Source organism: Dermacentor albipictus, chromosome 5, assembly GCF_038994185.2.
Source record: "Dermacentor albipictus isolate Rhodes 1998 colony chromosome 5, USDA_Dalb.pri_finalv2, whole genome shotgun sequence".
NCBI lineage: Eukaryota > Metazoa > Arthropoda > Arachnida > Ixodida > Ixodidae > Dermacentor > Dermacentor albipictus.
The window spans coordinates 67,654,632-67,680,377 of NC_091825.1; the positions used below are offsets into that span (position 1 = coordinate 67,654,632).

The 25,746-nt window shown below is 43.5% G+C and overlaps 1 protein-coding gene across 1 annotated transcript in view; it reads left to right on the plus strand.

Annotated features, from left to right (window-relative positions):
- Window positions 1–25,746, plus strand: part of LOC135896403 (glutamate receptor ionotropic, kainate 2-like) — a 157,737-nt gene that overhangs the window by 121,600 nt on the left and 10,391 nt on the right. The window contains exons 6-11 of the mRNA XM_070539612.1: window positions 2,857–3,033; window positions 4,218–4,382; window positions 11,532–11,636; window positions 16,801–16,914; window positions 18,903–19,106; window positions 23,040–23,563. Of these exons, the coding sequence (XP_070395713.1) occupies window positions 2,857–3,033; window positions 4,218–4,382; window positions 11,532–11,636; window positions 16,801–16,914; window positions 18,903–19,106; window positions 23,040–23,563 (1,289 nt within the window). The remainder of the gene's footprint in view (window positions 1–2,856; window positions 3,034–4,217; window positions 4,383–11,531; window positions 11,637–16,800; window positions 16,915–18,902; window positions 19,107–23,039; window positions 23,564–25,746) is intronic.

Genomic DNA, 25,746 nt, shown 5'->3' on the forward strand with positions numbered 1-25,746 from the left:
TGTAATGAAGTGGCAGGCTACTGTTTTAGGTAAATTGTATTTTGTATCTGCGCGATGTACGTTGAGTTGCGTATGATTTTGTTGTCCAGCCTAAATTATAGACAGTAAACTACGTAGCTTGACGTACACGTAAAACACACAATTGCCTTCTCAAGGTAATACGACGCTATACTTTCTACTATAGTTATAGATTGAATATGTTTGCATCTGGAGAGCCTGGGATGGCCGAAGTTACTGTCCTTTTATCTTTCTCCTTAATTTAGCATGCACAAGAATGTCCTTGAAGTTAGTATTGCATCTGTAGGCTACTCAGGGCGGGTCGGGAACATCTTATCACGTTTCTCGTTGCTGATGAGAATTGCCTAGTATTTACTGAAGGTGTTGTTCACGTTTGGGAGCGCCCTGGAAAATTGAATACTAAGATGGGGCGTTGTTGTTTTTATGGCTCTGGGGCGGGGCTTGAGGAATTCGCATAGGTCAAGTTTGGTGGCATCGCTGTAGGTTCTTGAATGGCAGTGTTCGATTGGTTCCTGTTTGACATAGTTTCTGTAAGGGGATCGAGTCTATCTATGTAGTCATAGTTTTGCACGCAAATGTGACGCAGCCGGGTGGATTGCCGTTTAGAGATGCCTTGTTTTCAATGTCTGGGATAGCGGCTTGTATATTCCAGGCATTGTTGTTTATCAAAAGGTTTCATGTAGAACGTTGTCCTTAGTGTGCCATAATCAATATATATTGTTGTGTCCCGCAACTTTATGCGCTCAGTTATAGATTCCGATGTGAATATTATTGTAGGGTGAAAATAATTTAGGGATGCTACGAATTTATCTTGACTGTCCTGACTTGTCCCCTTATCATAGATATGTCGTCTATGTATCGTAGGTATGTGTGGGCCTTGTCTATGCAGGGAGTGAGTGAGTGAGTGAGTGAGTGAGTGAGTGAGTGAGTGAGTGAGTGAGTGAGTGAGTGAGTGAGTGAGTGAGTGAGTGAGTGAGTGAGTGAGTGAGTGAGTGAGTGAGTGAGTGAGTGAGTGAGTGAGTGAGTGAGTGAGTGAGTGAGTGAGTGAGTGAGTGAGTGAGTGAGTGAGTGAGTGAGTGAGTGAGTGAGTGAGTGAGTGAGTGAGTGAGTGAGTGAAACAACTTTATTTTGTCCACTATAGACGTAAGCAAACGCCACGCCACCTGGCTAGGCCCACTCGGGGACCATCAGGTGGAACCTGACGGCTCTGTCGCGAGCCCTCTGGACTGCCAGGGTTTGAGAGGTCTGATCGTGGGCCCTAGTCAGCTTCTTCATTTCCTCTTGAGTGAAAGGGGGACCGGCAGAGGCACAGCCCCACAGGACATGTTCGAAGTCCGCATAGTAACCACACAGAGGACGATATGAAATTTGTTCCACTGCCCAGATTGTCCCGATACATTGCCCCCAGACTCCGTGTCGCCATCTTAACACATTCAAAATTACCCGACGCGTTGCCGTTACGCTAATGAAGTGATTCTTTCTGCTTATGTATTTTGTTTTTGTTACTGGCAGTCTGCCCTGTTGACCAGCTCGTCCAAAACGACAAACGCACACCAACTGGGACACCATGCAGACTCCCAAACCTCTCGCTCCCCCAGCACCAGCCCCCTTCCCCCCCCACCTAGTCATGCTGTTTATTTCTTTTGCGTTTTCGCGCCCAGAGACATCAAACGACAACGCTCATTTCTTTTCAGTATTTCCCTTTACATCCAGCCGCCACCAACAAAAACCACACATGACGTCACTGCAGTAACCCTTTAAAACTAACACGCCGAGGATGATGAGGCCACCTTTGACGAAGATAGGTCCTCCTATCGATACGTTGGCCAGCCTTTCTGAGGCATCTCATCCCTGTTTCTGCCCTTTATAACACGTATTTACCTGGTGGGTTTACGAACAACTAATTTTCTATGATCAATGGCATGCCAGTATTACGGCCGTGCGCTTTATTTGAGGCACTCCTGAAAGAAGAACGGCAACTAGTCGAATTCTGTACGCAACTTACATATCATGATATAGAATGCTTTCTTGTTTTCGTTTTTGTACATACTGCTGTACCGAAAATGCAAAATGGTTCCGGATCGCTCACAAGTCAATGAACAGTCATCGAGCTCTAGTAAACGATTGATCAACGGAAATCAAATCGTAAAAACCTATACAATGAAGCATTTTATGCGCGCAGAATTATGACACTTATCAACTCATGTGATTTGTGCAGTATTGTTTATAACTTGAAATACACTTGTCATGTGCTCCAATTGAAGGATGTTCTCGATGTTGTTTATACAAGTTCACTAAGAGCGCAAGAAAACAAGCGTCACAGAAAGTGATTACCTCTTTACGCGTTATATATAATGCAAAAAAGTAAGTTCTTTGTGGACTTTGAGTAAATGCCGCATGAACTAAACAATATCCGTCATTCAGAGCATTGCGCTACATAGTTAAAATTTATATGGCTTACTGAATAAGTTTTAGTGAATTTCTTAAGTTATTTAGGCAAGAGAAAAAAAGCCTGACAGTAAGAGAAAACATTTTTGTTTCATGGGCATTTAATTTCAAGACATGAGAGGTTCTCCTCGAGAGCGCGTGGAGATCGCCAACATCAAGACTGCTTACGTATTTCGCACGTTTTGAGGTTGGACAACTCCTCCTTCTCCCTAAAAAAAATTAGCCATCAGTAGATGTCACTGGCTTTTTCAATTTACAAGTATGGAGAAATATATCTATTTCGAAGCAACCGTGCTACACAACACAGTGCATTGGGTTAAAAGAATTCTCACAATGGACATTCCTATGCAGTTACTCTGCAATACAGTGGCTCGAAATCTTTCTACACAGGATTTGCACACGGTGGACCTGTCGGATTTCCAGAACTCGGGGATGAACCTCAGCGGTTTTGTGCTGGTAAAGAAACAACTCTGGGAGCCCGACATTGCAGCAGTGCGAGATGCTTACGCTCGCGGCGGTGTCCACTCGATGTTCATCGGACAAAGGGCCTCTAGGAAGCCTATACGGGTGAGATAGTTTTAGCTTTTGCTTCTCCATAATGTTAATTAGCAAATATACACAATTAGCACTCATGCAACGCAAATGCATTTTGCTAAGTTAAGTGACATAGGAATACCAAGCATGTATGTTGCTTTATTCCCTTGAGGTCTGGAAATAAAAACTATTGGCGTTAACTTCATCCTATTTCTACATCCTTCTACGTATTTGCTGACTTTCTTGGGTTTTACGACACAGTGTAAAAATCGAAGCAGCTTCTGTCTCGAGGTCATAATTATTGAAAGGAGCTCTTTCTGCTTATTGCACTGAGACTGACCAAGCATGTTTTCACAAAGGAACTTGTATTTTTTTTAGAACATGATATACCGTTCATGAGTTAAGTACCTGCTCATATAACACGTGTGTTGCAGAATTGATAGACTGGAACAAAATTAGCTTGCTGTCGAATGCTCTAATGCCTCACCATAAACAGCAGTCTTGATACCTGTTTGTGATGTAGAAATTATGCATGATATTTCTTTTAATAAGAGAAGAATGGCAATTCCATTCATGGCTTTTAAAGCGGCTTGTGCTCACCGTCACTTCCCTGCAGAAGCGAGAATATGTCTCCACGCGTTTATGCAATGATTGAAAATCCTAATCACAAGCAGCAGAATAAATAGCTTCAGTAGGTGGAAATTTTTTATTGCTTCATTGTGGTAATATTTGTCCGTGTTAGTGCGTTATTCCTGGCGTTTAGTGCAGCAATAGCATTTCGTTAGCATTAGGAGCTCAAAAAATGAAAAAAAAATTGTGTGTGAGTCTTGTGTGTTTGTGTGAAGCACGGAAGCCAGTCACGTTGTAGAGGTAGAGAGGGGCAGGGAGAGGTTAGAAGAGCATGTACGTGTGTATGCATATGTATATGTACATAAAGCTATACACATATACATAGTGCAACTAACAAACAGTGGTCTGCTCGGGATGAACGTGAGTTGTAATTTGCTCCTCGAAAAAGCCGCACGTAGGTCGAGTGAGCTCCTGCACAGCGATTTGCGATGTGGGGAATGCGGTTTAGAGTATGGATCCGGGACCTCAAAGTGGTGCAGTGTAATCCAGCGCAGTTTACTTGCATATACCGTATATCGCCACCGCTTTCGCGCGTAAATTTTCTCGCATTGAAGTTCATAATATTAGCCGCTGCTGCTTCCATCCAGACAGACGCAGCGTTGACTCAAGACGCTCTGGACCTCCTAGTTCGAGCCGTCCAGAGGCTGGCTACTGAACGCACGCTTGCTCGGCCACCCAGCGTCCGCTGCCCGGGGCTGCAAGCATCACGACCAAGGCCACAGTCGCAAGCATTCGTCGACGCAGTTAAACAGGTGTGCAATGCTACGAACCCTAGAAAGGTGGACTCATGGATAAAGCATGTCACAGGACCTTTAATACCATAAACGGCAGGGCATCCTACAGAGGATAGGTTTTAATTTTTTTCTTTTTCTTTTGCCCTTACAGGAGGCGGCTTGTGCCCGGCATTAACTTAATGATTTCAGAGGAAGCAGTAAACACAGAAAATTTTAAATTAGTGCTCCTTCCGCCCCTTTTTTCACATATGCCACATAATAGCAAAAGGGTGCGCCATTGGGCTATGGTTGGCCTACCTTAAACACCAGCCCAACTTCTTAAGGAACAAGGGTGCAGACGACACCACACGAAAGCTCTTTTGTCTAGTCTCCGTTCTTCTTTGTTGCTCTGTTTGCACGTTTTATAAGCTCAGAATACTTAAGATTCCAACGTTAGAAACCTTGGTGTGAGAGATATCCACTAGCTCAGTGTGAAAGACATTGCGTTGGGATGAATATTCAAAGCACACATTGAGCAACATGGTTCCATTTTATTTTGGCATGTCCTTATTTACTTATGTTCACGCTGAAATCCTCGTAGTGAATTATGACTAAGATGTAGCGGCAACGATTGCCTATGCGTATTCACGAAGCGTCATTCAATCTTTCCGCATATCTCCTGCATTGGCAGTAACCAATCTGTCTTTAAATGACCATCTGCGTTACCGAAGAGAAGCAGGAGGTAGCACACGACTCATGGCTTCATTCAGTGTGTCGAACTGTCACACAAGAAAAATCAATGGGCCAGCGCTACAGCAGGACCTTGCGTGACGGGATCAGCGCAGGATGCCTCTCAAAGGTTTTCGTAAGGCCAACCTTCCTGCTTCGTAAGTGTTTTCCTAAATAAATCTTCTCTCTGTAGTACGTGATTGACTCCCATAACGGCCCTCTCATTCATTGCCTTCTCATTGCCGGCACTTAGGGCCAAAAGGCATCGCTACACAACCATCTATCTTCAACTAGACTGAAGATTCATCAACCTGCAAATTGAAGCAAGTCTGGTTGAAACAGTTTGCAGCACATTTTCGGATGGACCTACAATTATGGAACATATAATAGAAGAAAAGGTTAGCGTTGCAAGTCCTACAGCGCACGGGAACAAGAGCGAGACCATTTATTCGAAAGCTGCACTAGGAGAAAATAGGAAAAGAATGCCTAATTTGTGTTTCATCAGCAATTCGTGAACATTTGTAAATAAGGGCCACCACCACAGTTTTTTGTTTATGTACAGTTGTCGTGTTGAAGAAAATAAGAACTTGTTGAAGACTGATTGACACGAATCCATTTTGTTAGACTCCGGAACTGAGGCAAATGTGCTGTTTATCATCATACTATGGGCATGCGAGAATGACAAGAAATATCAAGTAACTATCCTAGTATTGTCATGATTGTCTCGGTTTTGCGTACTGTGATCTCCAATTGATGGTTTCAACGCTGTCTAACCTTCTGCCTGAACATGGTATGCTTAATGATTTAAGAAATTCGTGGATTGCAGACACACACTACGACGCAGTGTATGCTTTTCAAGCCCCAGTGTAAAAGCAATTTCTTAACTTCTTTATTACCATGCGCGCTTAAAACAAGCAGGTAATGGTCATATAATTACCAAATCGATGAAAACAGTAGGAATGCGTAGTCGACAACGATAGCTCAAGAAATGCATGAGGCGCACTGATATATTTTTTTTCAGTGGTTTTGGCGATTCAGTGTTAACAGCGACTAATCTTGTGGGGTAAATAAACAGTGCATACAAGGCACCTGTACGTAATATGGCTTAGACTATGCGTGACGAGGATGCATAGTACTACAGGTTGACAACTGGATAACAACAGACGGAATCCATCGGAAATGAAAGCGTAAGCGGAGGGCATATGCTGCGTGCGATCTGCGATACGGTGACCTTCATTTCGCCGTAGTAATTTTTGTTTGGCATTTCGCTGATGCTAGGGTTACCTAGCGCAAACCCTTATCAGTGATTGCGTTTTTCATTCTCACGTGACCATTGAAGGCAGGAGGCTAGGTTGTCCGGCTACGCAACATCGAGCGCAGTTCCCTAGGCAGCTTGACGCGTCATTATAAGTACCATCCCAAGCAAATAGCGATGTTGATGGGCAATGAGTGAAAACCTATTTCTTAACTAAGTTAACCAAGTGATTTCTCAACCAAGTTCCCGCTGTCGGAGTTGTGCTGGATATCTGATTTTGGTGCGAGGGCTATTCGACTAAACTTACTGACGCATCTTATCTAAGCCACCAGCTGTGCCCGTAGCTTAGGGCCCCGCTCCCAGGTGCAGGAAAGAGAAGGTGGAATCCTTGAGCGTGTTAAAATGGGAGGAGAAGAAAGTTCACTGGGATATACAGAATAATTATGGAGCACGTAGGGGTATTTGCCAAAAACCTGACATGCCTGTTTGCCACTTGTGTCCTTACTGTGCTGTTTGACTGCACTGGTGGGTTATGTACCCATTAGTGCCTAGCAGATTAGTGCAACGTTTCCTGCAGTAAGTATTTGTGGTGGCGTTAAACAGGACGCCGTTGTTTTTGAGAGAAAGAGAGAGAGAAAGAGAAAAGGAAGGCAGGGAGGTTAACCAGAGGCGAGTTGTACTGGAGTGGGGGACTTCGGCGTTAAAAAGAAGACACAGAGCAAGAAGAAAAAAACAGGAACAATAAAAAAGAAGAAAATAAAAGAAAAACCGGTAAGAGAAAATTCGTTGCAATCACAGGCTTTCACACAGGCTCGCCTATCGCAAGTAGCGCAGTAGGGCTTGCACGACCTTCTGATGCGATGTTTCAAAATTATTTCTTCCAACAGGGGCTGGTCGTCCAACTCGTTGAGTATGACGGAAAGCGATTGTCTATGCACACTGTATTGCGGGCATTAGCAAAAGAACATGACGAACTGATTCCGTATCACCGCAATTGCCACATGCCGTGATGTCGGCGATCCCTATGCGCAACGCTTAGGCACTAGTAAACACGATGCCCAAGCATAGCCTACACAAAAGGGTTACGTCTCTCTGGGGAAGTCTTAATGGAAGTTGGCGGCTAAAGGTTGGATCCAGGTTGTGTAAACGGGCGTGCATACACATGGGCGTGCCAGTAGGTGGAGCATGCATGCTTGCAGCATCTGTTCTCGACAGCGGGTTGGACAAGCGGTGGTTTCTACATCAGCTGAACGAGCAGCTTGACCGGCACGTTCATTGCCTAATATACCACAGTGACTTGGTAGCCACTGAAAAATTATTTCATGTCATTTCTCAGTTAGGTTATGTATGGCCTCAGTGATTTCAAGTATCAGCTGTTGATACGAACTGCGCAGCAAGGCTGACTATAAACACTAAATGCAGTCTTCGAGTGGCATGAAATTGATCATTTGTGTATTGGTTTGTCATTCATAAACTGTAGTGCAACTCGAAGCGCTGCGAGTTTTATTGCCGTTGACGTTGTCAAGTGAGATGGTCTCAACCTAATAGTGGTAGCGTTTGCTCGAATGATGATAGCTGTGGTAGAGTTCTTCGGCAGGACGGAGCCATTGGTGTTTATGTGCGTGTGATACCGATACTTCTCATAGAATAGAAGTAAGGTAATCATATCATAAGAAGCCAACAAACAAAGACACCAAGGACAATACAGGAGAAATTATTTGTACCAACTTAAAAATCGAGGCCGTCAGTTAAACCCCTTTCTTCGGGTTCAGAAGTAAGGTAGTTGTTTAAGAGCCGGCAGTTACGTATCTGCTTTTCTCTGGACGCCAGGTATTGTTAGGTTAACAGTACTTCTTGAAAATTTCCAGTAGATTACGGCATTGTTTCTCTTGAAAACTTGTTCTTCGCCGAGTTGCTTCGTAACGAAGTGAAAATCAAAGCGCAAGGAGGCGAGGTTAATGGAACTGTGAACAGCATAGGCTCTAAGCGAAGGTATCGGAACCGCCATGAGGATGTCACTGGTTTTAATATAATCATTTTGAAAGTGGGTCATGAGATGCGGTGATGTTCCTGTTATTTTTACGCTTCAGTGCATGAAACGGCAAGTTCCTTAGAAAGCAGGTGGACCAAAAGATCACTTTTCCCACAAATTTGACGGCACATATGGTGAAGCTGGCGCTCTGCACATATTTTGGTATAAGTAAATAACGTTGGAAAGCTCACCAACTAGGATTTGCAAATTACAATGTGCCGCGAAATAAATCAATCAAAAACTTTAGTTGGGAAAATTTGTTGCTCCATTGATCAGGCATTTCACTTTCTCACGCAGGTTGAGTCCTCGTATTCGAGTAATTCAGTACGAGTATTAGAATTGTGCCATTTATATAAAGCAATGTATATATATATATATATATATATATATATATATATATATATATATATATATATATATATATATATATATATATATACATATATATATATATATGGTTCGTAATTAATGAAGTGTAGGGCGGCTTGTAACTACAGCAAGCGCTTTTCTTTTCATGGTGACACTCCGTATGGCTGGTGGGCAATGCATATTGCTTACAAGTACATCTTGTTACGACTGGGACTCTGTGATGGAGCAGTGCGTGTCACGCCGCAAAGGCCACGGCGAACGCCCGTACGTTTGAAATGCGCCCGCGACCATTGCAAGTATACTAGGAGGCCGCAACGGCTAAAAGGCGTCAGCCTTCATATACGCGCACTCTCGCCTCTTTACGCACGGCGCACCAGTGTGGCCTTGATGCCTGCATGTGCGCACCAGTGCGGTCTCCTTTCAGCGAGTGAGACGGTTATGCTTTGCGTGCGCATTCGCCCCATGTCCTCCTCGTCGCGGGATATGCCTGTCATGCATGCGTGGGCGCCTCAGTGCCTTTCTCTCTGCTGCACCAGTGACGGTTGCAAAAACCATTTAACTGATTTCCATTTACCGAGCGGCATTGGCAAGCGTGTAGAGATATTCAGCTCACTGCTTCTCCGGAGCGAGAGTGTTAAGGAGATGTTATAAATGACGCCGCCTCCAGAGGATTTCCAGCCTTCAGCACAAGGACAGAGCGTTTGGGTCACTTTCGGTCACGAAGTGTGTAGAGCTGGCCGTTTCATAGCGGCATGTGTTCTTACCCGTTACACTGATTTTCTTCTTGGCCTTGGGTCGTTTCTGCTGGTGAAGCTCCAGAAGAATAGGCACACGCTACGTGTACGGTAGTGGGTGGCTGTCATTCACAGTGTATGAAACAGCTGTGCAAATTGTTAAAGATTGTAGGGGGCATTTGAGGTTCGCTGAAACGGGCGCCGACCCCTGAGTGCCAGCTTACTGCTATCTTAAGTGTTGTGCAAAACGCACGCTGCAAATTTCAGAACCAGGCGCGTGAGCAATAAGAGAAGCTGTATTCAATTTCCTATAAGCTCCGCGCTGTTACTTATTGATTTATTTCGGGGGATCTTTCCTGCCACTAAAGTCGATGTGGAACCTGTAGGATGGACGGCTTCCTTGTAAAAGTATTAAAGTTGCTATAACCTTTCAAAGCAATTTTATTTTATATCAATCCATGTCACTCAGTCTGGCTTACCTAATCAAGGCCATTCGACCGTTCAGAATCGTGCAGCGCGTATTATTGCTGGAGATTGCATCTGTCAGAACAATATGGCTAACACTAAATCATCACTGTTACGACATCCTGTGGAGAAATATTGCTATTTTCGGCTCATTGTACAAAGTAACCTCCTCTTGGCACCCGATTGCTCACGCTGTCTGGCAACCTCTGCGAACATCTCACGGCTTGCGCAATCGTTGTTGCTTCAAGCGCATTTTGGGACGAATGAATGCGTTCATTTCCATGCTTCCACCCAAACACTTCATCTTTGGAATGTATATATAGCGAAGGTGTCTACGGCTAGAATCTGGCTGATAGAGTCCGCTCGTAGACCAACAAGTTTTAATAAGTGGGGCCGAACACGAAAAGAGTGCAATGCCAGGCTTACCGGCGGCGGATGCGAAGCATGAGTTAAGCACTCCCTATACGTGGACCGGGCATATACGGGGATAAGAAAAGAGCAGATTGGGTGAGGGAACAAACGCGAGTTAATGACATCTTAGTTGAAATCAAGAAAAAGAAATGGGCATGGGCAGGACATGTAATGAGGAGGGAAGATAACCGATGGTCATTAAGGGTTACGGACTGGATTCCAAGGGAAGGGAAGCGTAGCAGGGGGTGGCAGAAAGTTAGGTGGGCGGATGAGATTAAGAAGTTTGCAGGGACGGCATGGCCACAATTAGTACATGACCGGGGTTGTTGGAGAAATATGGGAGAGGCCTTTGCCCTGCAGTGGGCGTGACCAGGCTGATGATGATGATGATGATGATGATGATGATGATGATGATGATGATACGTGGACCGATCCCGAAGATAGTGCAATACCGGGCCCACCCGCAGCGGAGGTGAAACAGGTGTTAAGCACTGCCTCTTGGGCCGGTCCCAAAGATAGTGCAATACCGGGCCCATCAGCGGCGGAGGTGAAGCAGGTGTTAAGCACTCTCTATGTGTGGGCCCATCCAGAAGATGGTGCAATACCGGGCTGATCGGCGGCAGAGGTGCAGTTCGCCATTAAAGGGACCACATACAGAGCTTCGCTGGTCATCCTTCTTCACATAGGGGGAGGGCACTGAGTTTTTTTTTTCTTGTAATCTTTTCATTTCTGATCTTAAAATGTTTCGACATGAATTACCTGCGATATTTGTATACGAGTGCACTTTCATTGCTACTGTTCTTGCTTGTTTAGCGTGTGCTTGCCCCTCAAAAAGCTACTGTATAAATTCGCGGTGTTTCACCATATATAGCAATATGTCTTTATTTTTTGCGGGTGTCCCAAACTGTGTTATTTGTTCCCTGCTGCATTTTGCCATCGATCAATATTATGTAATTTCAGCTTGTTACAACTTGGATTCAGGCCATTTTAATTATGCCTACCAAGGGCTTGCTGCTTTTCTACTTTGTAATATTTCAACGGGTAAATTTATCACAAATACCTCTTCCTGCCATTATGCTCCCGCTGGAGCTTTCGGGGCTTGCAAATAAATAAATAAATAAATAAATAAATAAATAAATAAATCAAACCATTTATAATTGTTTCTTACCCCCACATTACTGTTTCTCCTGCAGACACGTATTTCCGGACTCACCGGGACCATCCACATGGACTCAATGGGACGCCGACACAATCTCTCCCTGCACGTCGTGCAGATGAAAAGAGCGGGACTGGCATCGGTACGTGCGTACTGCATTATTGTATATTCAAGGCAAATTTCGCATTGTAATATCTGTCATGGCTTAATTACCGCTTAATGCTGGCATCTTTTCCAGATTATTATTCGCTAACTATGCACGCTCTAAAATGGAAATTTTGCGGTATGTCGACTATTTACGGAGATAGCCTTTAGATTTTTTTTTAGCATTTAACGCGCGGTTGAACAAAACGAGGCGAGATTGTTACTGCGAATTATTGCCGCACTAAATCATAGCGAAATCACATCTGCGATTAATCTCGTGTTCAGGAGGATAACTCGCAGCGCATACTATCCACTACAACAATCGATTTAAAGAGTACTGGAACAGAGAAGACGGGATCTCTAAGAGCGGTCGTACACAAGGATGGGCCGTTGAGCCGGATATGCTCGACCTGTTGCACGGCCAGAGCTAACGAGAGCGATTTTGACTGATTTTATAACTGACGTCCGTACGACAGTTAAAAATATATACTCATAATTATACTCACCGATGATAGAGTATTTGCTTACATACTTTATAATAGTTGTAGACATGGAAGATATCTACTTTTATTCGAAGTGGATGTGAACTGTACAACACTTTGTTTATATTTTTAAGGAAGCTGGAATTGGCCCTTGCTGACTACTTTCCGGAAAATATGGTAATTGTTATTTGAGAAAGTAAATTTAGATGAAGTACTACACAATGGTCAACTGCTCTAATGAGTCTCCAGATGTTAAATCCATCGGAAGAATGCACAATACTTCGCTTTCACGCAGAGGATTCGTTAGCACGGTACGTTTGCTGTGTTATTGTGGAAACGTGTTAATTCATTTACAAGTTAGAATGCATTCTGAACGTATTATCGTATCTGGGCGTCAAAAAAGAAAAAAAAAGCAAAGAAACAGGATGCCCCCTGTAAGTGTACTTTTATTGCTTTATACTAGATACTGGGCTCTCGTTGGTCTCAGAATGTGACACGATATACAAGTAAGTTGAATAAGACTTTTTCTTTTCTTTATCCCTTGCGTTAGACCCGCCAGGGCACGGCGCTTTATTTGTGTCCACCCACCTGTGACTTGACATTCAACATGTTTCACAGTAAACCGATAAGTTTAAGGAAAAAGAGTTTGATTTAAGAAAGCCGAACAGAAGAGGCGCAATCTAACATGTTAACCAGCAGCCACTCTTATGTCCAGTGACGAAAGCTTCCCCTATACATCTCCAAAGACCTCTGTCTAGCAACAGGTGACACAATTTTGTGCCTGAATGTTTCATATTTTCCTTTCCACGCCATGATCTCTAAGGTAATGAACAGCGCAGGCGTTACATTGCCAGACACGAAGACGCAGGTGTAGGTTAGAGTGCAGATGGCTTTACCCGATAGTCCAGTTGATGTTAGGTGAAAGAAATCGAGCTGGGCATGACGTGCGTCACCTAGAACTGACTACTTGTTGAATGTTAAAGTTACACATTGGGCGTCATACATATTGATGAATCTTTATGTTCTTGCCAATTCGGAAAAACCTAATAATTTTGCGAGGGTTACTGCATCATCACCAACAACCAAAAGTATGTATGTAGCAGGATTGGCGCGGCAATACACAACGGAAAGGGAATGCAGCAACGAAAAAGTTATAATCGGCTTTTATCTGCGCGTTGAGGCAAAATAAGTATGTTTCTTTGTTCAGCATATTTAGGTGGACGAAGTATGTTTTTCATTAGGAATAAATACAGAACGCGATCATTTGTACAAATATGCGGAGGTGGTACTGCAAGCTTGTAGCCGCGTCATCTGATGATGATCAGTTTCTCATGTAGGATAGAAACCGCTTGACAATAATTTAGCTAAGTCTCAGTAAAATACATTGAAGCGCACTTTTGCTGCCAATATTCTAAATAGGCACCACTTTTATTTGAAACGCTCAATCTGGGCATTCCCAAATATTCATTTCTTGAAGAGTGGCGCACAAACCCACCAAAAGCGCACTTTTCAAATGACGCTGCGTCTATTCCAGTAGCCTCCTTCACGCTTAATTTTGTCCGTTGCCTCAAAAAAAAAAAACGCCGTTTCCAGAAAGTTGGAACTATATGCCCCGAACAACTGCGCAAGAACTGCTCTACAAGAATGCTCGGTTTTCATCTTTCTCGCATTTCTCTCCACTGCTGCGAGTCCACACTATGTCCGCCCTTTTCTGAGCTAGGAAAGCACGTGCTGAGAATGCACGTCTGGGCTGCGCCCGTTCACGCGAAACCAGGTGCTCCATGTTTCCACTTCACTTTTATCTGTATGCTGCTGTTAACAATTTCGTCCTCAGAAACTGCCACCACGCTGAAGACGTGCCGTGGTTCCTGATACAAGTTCGCAGAAGCATACGTTACTCTATGCAGTAGCTTGCGAGGTTTGTCGCGCCTCGTCGACAGGATGGTAGTGAAGATTGGCGGTAAAACGGGGGAGGAGGGGGGGGAGGGGTGTTGCAGTCATGCACATAAAAAATATTTAGGAATCCTATGCAATGCTAGGAGAGTAGTGCACTGTTTCATTTCTGGTTAAATCATAGCTTCGGAGACTGGCTTTCATTACACTAGTTAAAGCACTCTGCTAAAACCTAAGAATGGTCGCAATGGTATGCGAGGTGTCGAAACTGTGCTAGCGGGGCAATAATGCATCCTACGGTGACTTAACAGTTAGGACGGTTGTTCAAAACCATGAGTCAAAAGTGAATAGAAGGTTAGATGAGGTCATCACTAGATTAATGAACAATATATGGCTCTCCTGAATATTCCAGGGCTAATGGGGTGAAAGAGGCACATCACAGATTTTTGGCACTCGCACAGAATAGGATTCGTGGAACGCGTACTTATTTTGCCCTGATTATTTGTCCAATGCATTCTAGCATCCGAGGCTCGGGGTAAGGGGAAATATTTTGCGGTATTACGGTCACTCAGTTGCTTAGGATTAAGTGTAGCTGTCACATCGGAAATGTGCCTGCAAGGTGTGAATAAATCATACTACTTTTATTGTTCAAAGGCGGCTTCTCGGCAATAGGTATGGTCTACATGCTACATAGCTCCAGTGCTCACTCGGCAATATATGTGTAGCATTCCGCTTTGGCTGCTAGTCTTCGCACTGCTTAGGGATTGGGCATCTTGAAATGATTGTCTCTTCTGCGTTATCTCGCGGCCACCAGGTTCGAGAAGGATATTTAAATATCACGTTGCTGCGCGATAATTGCGGAGTGTTCATTTAAACAAAACTCCGCAGGAACAAACTATTACCTTATACAAATGAACAAAAGACCTAAGCAAGCACTGCTTGGTCTAGATTTGTAATAAAAAGGGACAAGCGACGGAAGCCGGATGCAGTCATTCGTGTTAGCTCTGCATGCATAAAATTAAATGTCTACCAGATGACTGAACCTCGTCTGATTTGCTTCACGATGGGTGACCCTTGCAGCCCTAAAAACTATCACGAAGCCATTCGCGCCTCAGTTGTCTTACTTCTTTGTTCCTTAACAGGCACGTGTGGATTTTAATCCCGCATTTTTCGGCACAATAAAGGGAGAGAAAGAAAAACCGAAACAATAACGCAAGAAATTTGCCTAGTTTACACCTAGTTTCAGACCCTGCTCTGGTAAAATAATTAGGAAGATAGGAAGAAATAACATATGATGCATACAAGTGCATAATATTGTTCCCGGCACAACGACGATTGATCTCGGAGGCCCGTCGTTTTCTAAAAGTTAAGCGGTACATTTGCCTCGGCACAAAAAATAATGCCTACCCTCAGTAAGTGGTGGCATATCTATGCGCAGTTTTCTCAAACATGCAATGTAGATAATGGTCCAGCTAGTTTGGCACATCGTTCCACTGAAACTGTTGTGATGTCGTTTAGTAGCGAGAATATATTTCATTCCGCTTAAAATTGAAATCAAAGGAATGCCGACTAAGACTAATCGTCGATTTACATATATGCATAGCAATCAATAGCGCGCAGAAGACGAGACAGCAAAATTTCAACATACACGAATGGTACAAGCGCTAACTGTTAGTACTCTAACTAACGCTACTCTAAGTACGCTAACTGTTCGTACTATTCGGTCGTGCTTGAATTTTACTGTCTCGTCCTCGGCGCGCTATTCATTGCTATTCAAATCAAGTCTCGACAAGCCCAAAAAGCTACGCTGCTGATTTACATATTGCCGGAAGAAGCGTGTATGTCTTATGCTTTTGTGTTCCTTCCAGAACGACCATTAGAAGCTTAAATAGGCTGCAATATGAAACAGCAATAAAACTTTCTTCCACTTCTAGGTGTTAAGAAGTATGCGGCCTCTCCAGCAAGTTACGTATTCCTGTCTAGCGTAAAATGCATTATAATAATATTCAACAAAACTGTGGGTTTTGAAGTGAACTTGGTTGTTACTGCAACATGCTATCGCTTGAATATTGCCTATTTCCGTTTTTTTATCACGTGAACGTAAAGAAGATGTTGGCGCCTTAAGGTGGCGCCACCTACCTTCGTCAAATCGACAACAAAATCGAATCACGAAATACACGACAAACATTGTAAACCTGGCCAGAGCACGAACACATACAAGTGCCCCAGGAATGAACGGAACACGGATACGGGACACGAGTTCGGAAAGCCACAGTACATGATGGGCGAAGGCGCCTACTTATCTATAAGCGTGTAGAGTTGCTTATGCAAATAAAAGTAATTGAAATGGTCGGAGAACACATGCAGAAGTTAGTGTTGCAGATGAGTGGATATCCACAATTCCGCTTACATAACATACTACATAATTATTTGAGAACAGATAACACACTTATACACAAAAAGCATATTTATCATCTGTACTCTTGACTGAAATGCTTGCGGCTACAGTGCTTGATTAATTTTTTTTACAATATCCAGGCGTCCTTAAGCCACCTTTCTAGAGATTAAGATGTCCTAATGTTCGCTAAATGCTAAGAAGGTTTAATACTCCTGCTTTGTAAGATAGCACACACTTCTACAAAAGTCGGCTATTGCAGTAATTCCTGGTTTTCTTGCTCAAGCAAGAGCACGTTGCCTGCATAACCAGATTCTCATTGGGAAACAGGAGCTAATGAATATTCCTGAACACTGTGCTGTCGAGTAAATTTGTTTTATCTATATACTCAGGTAGGAACGTGGAGTGCGTCTTCCGGACTCACCATGACCCAGACGGAGAAGATGTTCCAGCAAGAAATCTTGAGCGCACTGAAAAACAAAACCTTTAGGATTACTACGATATTGGTATGGTATAACTTCATGTCTTGCTAATGTTTAAACCGACACACTTTACCACATCCCGCGGGGGTGGCTTAGCGGTTATCGTGTGGCGGCTACTAAGCACGAGCTCGCGAGATCAAATTCTTATCTCGGCCGTTGCAATTCGATCGCGGCGAAATGCACAGATACTCGTGCCCCATGCATTGAGGGCACGTTTGATTCCCAGGTGGTCAAAATTACTCGGAAGTCCCCCACTACGTTCTGCCTCAGAATGAAATCGTGGTATTTGGCACGTAACAAGCAACATAGTTTAAGTAAGCTTTACTGAAGTGTTGCTAGAATGTTAGATTTTTTTAAATGTAAACTCCTCACTGTGCTACTTGTAGGATACTGTACTGGTTCCTATTTGGATTAGCACCCGGAGAATATGGAACGATTTCGCTTCAAGCTAAAAAAGCTCGAGTACGCTTATACTAAACTAGGTAAAGGCTCATTATTTTCACCCGTACTTTTGAATCTTTTCAAGTTACCAACCTCTGGCTACAAGAAAACAGATTATTTTGTGTATGTGCGCTGCATGTTAGATTAGCGCAAGTTCTGGTCCTCCCTGTTGGTTGTGGGCGATAACCAAATAAGCATGGATCAAACCACAATTCGTGTATTCGTGTCTGTATAGGAGGGTATGCGGCAGCAACAAAGCTTAAATTATTTTTTTATCTGCGTAAAAGAAGCATTGTAATGGTGAGTGCGCTCCTTACTCTTGGTTGTTTAATGAGTTCTTGTGAAGTTCTCGTGGTAAAATTTTAATCGTTAGATTCTTTACGGCGATGCATTCCTAGAGACCCCCAGCGCATCATACTTCCACCCATTGTCATTCTCAATTGTAGCCGTTCGGCTCGAGAAGGTGTAGCTGGGATTAGTGCAAGGGGGATTGCAGTCAGTGGCTTGTGAATGCACCTCAGCGAAACATATTTGGGGCCTGCGGTGGCAGGGATCGGCGCAGCAGCTCAGTTTCTCTTGCCTCAGCGATGCCACGTCTCAAAACAGCCATGCGCATTGCTGGGACGCTTCCCACAAGGCAGTCCTTTCATCAACGTGCGCCTACACAGTGACGAGGTCCGACACGGGCTGTGCGCAAAAACGAAGGAGCTAACTTCAAGGCGGCAACAACTGCAGCTCTCCGTGGAAGCGGTAACTACCGCGGAGACCACTTTACCTCACCCTGAGAAGCTGATCATCAGGGAGAGCCTGTGAACTGATCAAAGTGGCCAAGGTCGAGGACTACCGTGAGAAATGCGTCGACTTCGGTTTCGCAGGTTGCCGGTAGCCGCGCAGTTGCGACGTATGCGTGGGCGATGGTGCAAGATAGGAGGCGGAGTCATGCGGGGGACAGTGCGATGTCATGGGTCGAATTTTGTGAACTTTTTGATGATTGTGATTGCGAGGCACAGTCAGCAGACTCTAGTCGCCTAGAGAAATGAACTGCTTTAAAAGCGGATACCTTCGCTGCAGTTGTGCGTCCTGAAGTCTGCTGGCATGGGTGTACTGATGGGTCCTGATGTGTGCTCAGACATTTATTGAACTGAGACCTTTAAAGTGCTCTTACAGGGAGTGGGTTTCCATAAATGTAGCCAGTGTAAATATTGTAATGTGGAGTCTTTATCTTTCACTCCTACTCCCGAACTTACTCACCTCTATGCCTGGAGGATTCCTGGCTTAAACGCTACCAGTGCCGCAACAGCGCGTCAGCGGTGGCGCATCACGCAACTCAATTCACGCATGTCAAGCGGCTGGGTTCTTTTTTAGTCCTTTTCGAGGTTTATCTTAAATGCCGCCTAAGAACACCCTTGCTCTTTCGGAACTTTGCTACATGTTCGTAGCATTCCTTATTAAAAAAAACACTTTGGCGGGTACGCTTCACGAAATTTCAGAGCAATTTCATTATGCCACCACTATCTGTGACGGCTATGATGAATGTTTTCTTGCCATTTCTATGACTTTTCCTGCCGCAGAATGCACCTTATATTATGGACAAGGCACCCGCACGAAAACTGGTTGGCAATGATCGCTTCGAAGGCTTCTGCGTGGATTTGCTCCGTGAAATGGCCCGGCTGCTGGGCTTTCACTATCAGTTGCAGCTGGTGAGGGATGGTGCTTACGGTAGTCGAGACTCCCGCGGTCACTGGAACGGCATGGTGCGTGAGCTGCTCGACATGGTAAGAACACCTGTGATATTCCCGCCTTCGCTACTTCGACGCATTCTAAGCTCATGAAGCGAGAACATTACTAGGAATTTATAGTGGCGGACAACTTCCTGCGGCAATGAAGGGAAATTACGGCCGCCTGCCTGCTGCACATGTGTTACCGCGCCAAGTACTCCGCCAGCGTTTGAATCGACACAGCTTCCTAGTGCGCCGGTTTAGCGTTTTCCTAGACGCAGAAGGGAAAAGCAGCAAAATAAGTAAACGTTTACTCTCAGTGGTGTCTTTTGACTTACTTGACTGCTGCTAGTATGGTGCTAGCCTAAACGAACGGGGAATAAAACGCGGGACTCTTTTCAGAAGCGCTGTAGCTTGTTCGCGCTTTGCCTTCGTAGCTTTCCCTTCATTGCCACAAAACGTTGTCAGCGAATATAGGATTTTTTAATGTATCTGTTTCGAATTAACATGTGAGCATATAAAACTAGCCCTAAAGGGAGGTTCATTATTAGTATCCGGAATTTCGTAGCACATATGGCTTCATAGAATAGAAACACTTATTGAAAGCCTTCTAAATTTACGAAATTTTTGTTCATCTACATGAAAGAATCAGGCCAACCATTGTAACAAAGGCGATAACCTAGTGTCGGAAGGGATCCTTTGCCTTCAATAAATCAGCAACTAGTGCAGCCGGCACTCAAGTGCTCTGGAACGTACTATGCCGTTTTTGTGAATAAATGTGTTGTCATAATTTACAGCGGTGTTTTCCACTGTCGACTGAAACCTAGGTTCATTAACCCTTTCTTCTGACCGTTGAAACACTTAGGGTAAATTCAATATTTAAAATTTCGCTGCTTCATAAAACTCTAAGAATATTCGGGAAGGGCGTCTGAGGAGGTAGAACCTTCGGTCATTTCATTTTAGGTTGTGCATACTAACATAGATGCCGGTGGCTTTCTGTGTGAGAGGGTGGAGGTTCGAGAAGTACATGTTGCAGTGCCAGTCGGCTCATATTGTTGAGTAGGCCATAAATTTGATTGCTTGGCGCAAACAAGGAAGAACGTCCTTCCTAGTTTGCACCAAGCGATCATATTTATAGTCTGCTCAGGGTAGAGAATGTTGTCCTAGAAAGCTGTCCTCATGGAAGGCTCTTTCAAGTGTCGATGAGAACAGCTGGTGTTTGACTTCCTTGTAAAAAAAAAGACGTACAGCACGAAGGACAAGGACTGCGATCGACGACGTACACAGAGCTGTGTATGTCGTCTCTCGCAGTCCTTGTCCTTCGCGCTGTGCGTCTTTTTTTATCATGAATTACCACCTAGCCCAAGCAACCACTCTAGGTACATGTAAACGTTTGCAAAAAATGAAGAAGAACATGGGAAACATAGTGAGCAATTTTTTTTTGCCATTTCTCTTGTTTTCCAATATTTGCTTCAGTTGTTTTGTAACGAAGGCTCTAATTTGGAGACGCGAGACCTTCTTTGACAAAAGAATGGCAGTGTTCAGAGATTAACAAAGGCAGATAGATTGACAGATAAACAGATAGATAGATAGATAGATAGATAGATAGATAGATAGATAGATAGATAGATAGATAGATAGATAGATAGATAGATAGATAGATAGATAGATAGATAGATAGATAGATAGATAGATAGATAGATAGATAGATAGATAGATGGATGGATGGATGGATGGATGGATGGATGGATGGATGGATGGATGGATGGATGGATAGATAGATAGATAGATAGATAGATAGATAGATAGATAGATAGATAGATAGACAGACAGACAGACAGACAGACAGACAGACAGACAGACAGACAGACAGACAGACAGACAGACAGACAGACAGACAGACAGATAGATAGATAGATAGATAGATAGATAGATAGATAGATAGATAGATAGATAGATAGATAGATAGATAGATAGATAGATAGATAGATAGATAGATAGATAGATAGATAGATAGATAGATAGATAGATAGATAGATAGATAGATAGATAGATAGATAGATTTTGTGACATTTTTTTATCTCCTGAAAGCTTTAGTTTGTCACCCTTCTGTGCCAATTACACTGTCACCTCTTGCGTATTTTTGCTTTTCACATGTTCATCTTCTTGTGGCGCCTTTTACATTCAGTGCTTATCTTTTGGGCAAGCAATTTAAGCAAACGAGTACTACGGATTATTTAAATACTGCTAATATTTGACCTGTCGTTCTTAAATGCGAAAAAATATAGTCTGCAATATCAATAGTCAGCCTGAAAGGTATCCTATATTGTGTGATACTCCCAAGAATATTATGGAAAGAAGATTCTGCAGGCTTTGTCGAACGTTGTCTTTCGGTCGCTGGTGTCTACATCAGCATAATATTGATTTTTTTTAGAATGTAAATGGGTCGAATATTCTTGCCTTTTGAATGTCTTTTAGGCTGGTTGCGTATACATTAGGGTAGCTGTAGAATATTTAGGAAGCACCGCGTTCATCCCTAGGCTGATCGCCTTAAGGTTCAAACTTTGTCGTCTGCGCTTGAGTCACAACTTCCCCCGGGCAATCTTTGTGCCGAAGCATGTTACCTAACACGTAAATGGTGTCTGTGGAAACGCACTTGTGTAAGAGAGCTGGGTGATCTTTATTGTTAAGTTTCTGGCCGAGGCTCAGAACAGTTTCCTTTATTGGGTCTAAGAGGTTTTCGCTTAGAAACGATTTACGGCTTCAAATTCTGTCGTCAGAATTTCATTTGTTTTTCCTTCACTGGGTAAAATAAAAAAAGAATTATATCATTCTGGGCGTTCAGAAAGTCAAACTTCAGTTCTTCGCAGCCGGCAGGCAGGAGTGAAAGAACGAAATGCATTCGAAATAATGATGCACTGAAATAGCAAACAGAATCTAGCGAGTAATGCTTAAATATAATACCCTCATTATCGATAATTGAGTAGCATGCGTACAGGAAGATTCTCGGACTAATAATTTTTGAAGGAGTAAAGATTAGGCTGCCAGATCTCTGTCTTCTGTTTTTGTTTTTGCAATCAGCCCTATTGGTAAGAATAAATTATGCGCGCAACAATATTAAAAGAGAGACGGTAATATATTGAGACTCACTTTGCATTGTGCAATTAAATTATTATTATTATTATAAGACAGTGAGAAAGGTAGACATACACTCCTTATTTTGTGCTTCGTAAAGTTTCCTAAGGAACTGGAACATTCTTGCAAGGATGTTTTACATACCACGAGAAAGCTTCGCGAAATTAGGTTGTAATACACCACATAGTTAGTGTAACTTAAGTGTAACAAAGTTACACCCTCGGCGAGAATGTCAACCAAAGAAAGAGCCGACACTCACAGACATTCGTTTTGCGTAGGTGCCACCTATTAAGTGGTACACACTCGTGAGTACGTTCCCTTTACATGACGCAACCTATAGCTGCATGAAGTAATCAAAGGTCAGCCTCAATTTGGCGCTTCTCACTCATATTTTTTAGTATCGTTACTAGATTTTAGCCAGAATAAGCGGCATCAGACAGCACTATCTGCGTGGGTGTAATAAATAAAAAATAATAGAAAGTAGACAAGTCGCGCACTTGGGCCCATCATTGGCTTTGACAGACATGGCAGGGGAGAAAAAGGAGCACTTGTTACCCACGGTCAAAGCTGAATACGAGTTCCAGCATTCTCAAAACGGTGCGAAACGGTACAAACAGAAGTTCTCTGTTTCAACGGCGTTCACATACCAGATACATGGCGTTATTTTGCCGATGTACCCTGGTAGACGTTTCCTGGTGCTTTTTTGTTGTTGTTATATGTGAACTCTCCGTATTTCGCTCGTCTTCTTGATTCCGAATCCGTCAGAATTCGTTGCTCAGCTAACCAGGAGAATCGATTGACGCGAACATTATCACAAACTAAAACTAGGTAACGCGCTTTCTTCTTCTATTGCAGGAGGCTGATCTGGCGATTGGAGACCTTACCATCACGTACGCGCGCGAAGCGGTCGTGGACTTTACCATGCCTTTCATGACTCTTGGAGTGGGCATTCTCTACAGGAAACCCCAACCCGAACATTCACTGCTCTTCTTCCTGTCTCCGCTCTCCACAGACGTGTGGCTGTGCGTGGCGGCGGCCTACGTCGTGGTCAGCCTGTTACTGTGCTGCGTGGCGCGCGTTGGAAGAGCGCGGTGGAACAGTGGCCACGTTTCCGCAGAGCGTTGCTGCTGGTCTTGTCAGAGAAGCCCGAGTCGTGGCGGCGTCGGATGTGTTGGGGGAAGTGGGTACGGTAGTGCGGGACTCGACGTGATTATGGCAGGACGAGGCGACGACTTGCGCGTGCACCACAGCGAGAGGATATTTAGTGGTGAGAAAAAGCGCGGCGAAGTGCAGCCGACCGAGGCGCAGTTCACGCTGCTCAACAGTTTGTGGTTCACGATGAGTGCCATCATGCGACAAGGATGCGACACCTCGCCGAGGTGAGCTGTTTTTCCTTTTACTCGCAGAGAAAACCGCAGAATTTGTGCGGACGAGGTTTCTCTCAATCTAATGTGGCCAAAAACGAGTGCCTATGTTCAATCACTCTGCCCGCCATACAGTTTTCCTGGAACCTTTCCCTCACTCTTTTATTAGTGGCGTGAAAGCTTAGCAGTCATTCGTTTATGCACGTTACGGCAATTCGAAGAGTTCATAGAATGAAACGAAATGTCGGCAGAAGAGCTAGCTTTGAAGCAAGAGATCGCACTTATGTTTTGCCAGAATGTTGCAGCGCTTGATGGGTGCAGCCGTCATGTGAAGGGTGACTCAGAAGGTCGCATGCGACAGGTACTTGCAGAGCCGCACCCATCTCACTCGTTCGCCTGTTCCCGCAGCCCCAAAACATCATGGCTACCCCTGCAAGCGCTGCTAAATTCTGGTCTCCAGTATGATTTACTTTTTACCTATGCCGGTTACGGGATTGAAGGTACTGTATAAAGTGAGCATTTTTGTTCATTCATAAATAATTCATTCTTTTATTTGTGTAAAATAATAGCACCTCCACCCACGTACATGAAGTCATTTTTTGTAACGAAATGTCGCATCAAAAATGTACTTTCTACATCGCATTTTTGGTGAGTGTAGTGAGTAGAGAACAGACAAACGGGCTGGCGTTGCAAACGTGAGGCGCCATTTTATATGCGCCTGACGAGCGCTCGGTGTACATATATGGTGGCGACAGTGAAGCTTTGCTGTGGGGACGGCAGCGAAGTGTTGACGTGACCGTGGATAAGAAAGGTTAGCTTTTTTTCTGAAAGAAGATAGAATTACCTTACTCACGGATGCAGGCTACTTGAGACTTCGCCTAGTATTATTTGTTTAGAAAAATTGTCTTTGTGCTCTACGCATTCGTTATGCATTTAGAGCAGTTTGTCTCAATTTTTTGTTGAAAACAAACTCGTGGGCAGCCTTTTAATATTAAGTCAAGGGTTTTTCGTCTATTAACGCAGAAGATGACGCACAGTGTAATTGGATTGGCTGCAGTCCAGTCAGTGAAGTGCAGCACACAACGTCAATGTCTCTACTTTGCACTACACTCATATGCACCTATTTGCACGAAGTGTAGGGAAAGAAATAGTCCTAATGTGTAAAGAATAAAGAAGTGAGCCAACATAACTCAGCACAGGGGGACAGGGTAGCTGTTTATCGGAAGGCCGACATTTTCGCCCACCTGAAAACGACGGCTGGCATGGTAGTCTGCACATGGAGGAGAAGAGGGTTAAAATGTTCCAGAAAGGATGAGAGAAGTGAGAGAAAATAAAAATAGAAAAAAGTGATTCACTGAATGTTTTAGTCATATTTAGATGTCAAATGTTGCGGCCCACTTTAGGCCATTTTTAAATGATGATGGGAACGTTGGTTGCTTGAACCAAGGTTCCCGAGGTTTACGTTAAATGTAAGTGTAAGGTTTGCGGGTATTTTTAAAAGCAGCCCATAAGACTTAATTTATCGCGTAACTATAGTGGTGCATGAGAAGTAATTTCTATCTGGATCCCAAGATCACATTTATTGTGAATTTAATCGGGATTTGGAAGTAGTATGTGTTTGACTATATCTGAAATGCCACAAGTATCTTGATAAAAATTGCTTGTTCAACATCTAGATTTCTTCGAGAACGCTAAGTTTAGTCGAAGCCATTGGCATAAATTCATTGACAGATGAGAAAGTATACCCATGCATTTTTTTATATTACTGTGGGGTCATTTGATTGCTGAAATTTCTCCATGTAAAGTCGGAGACTCAAGAGGTGATTACTTTATAGGCATATTCTTCAAAGGCATATTTTTGCCATGTTTGACACATCAGCCTTTCCAAAATATATTCTTAAAATCCTGTGCTTATGTCCGGTTTGAGCCGGTTCATGCACTTTTATGTTACCCGAGATACAGGACTGGCAAGGTATCCACTCGAAAAAAGTTGACAACCACGTAAGTACCCTTAAGTGAATTGAAGTTAATAACATGAGGATTTTTTGAGGTTATCACCTTAAAATAAAACTCCACCTTAATCCTCCTTGCTGTCGTTTTTACCAAACTTAATCCATCTTATTCTACTTCAATTCACCTTAAAGCACCTTAATCCATTTACCTACACATAAATCCACTTCATTTGCTTTACTTCAGTA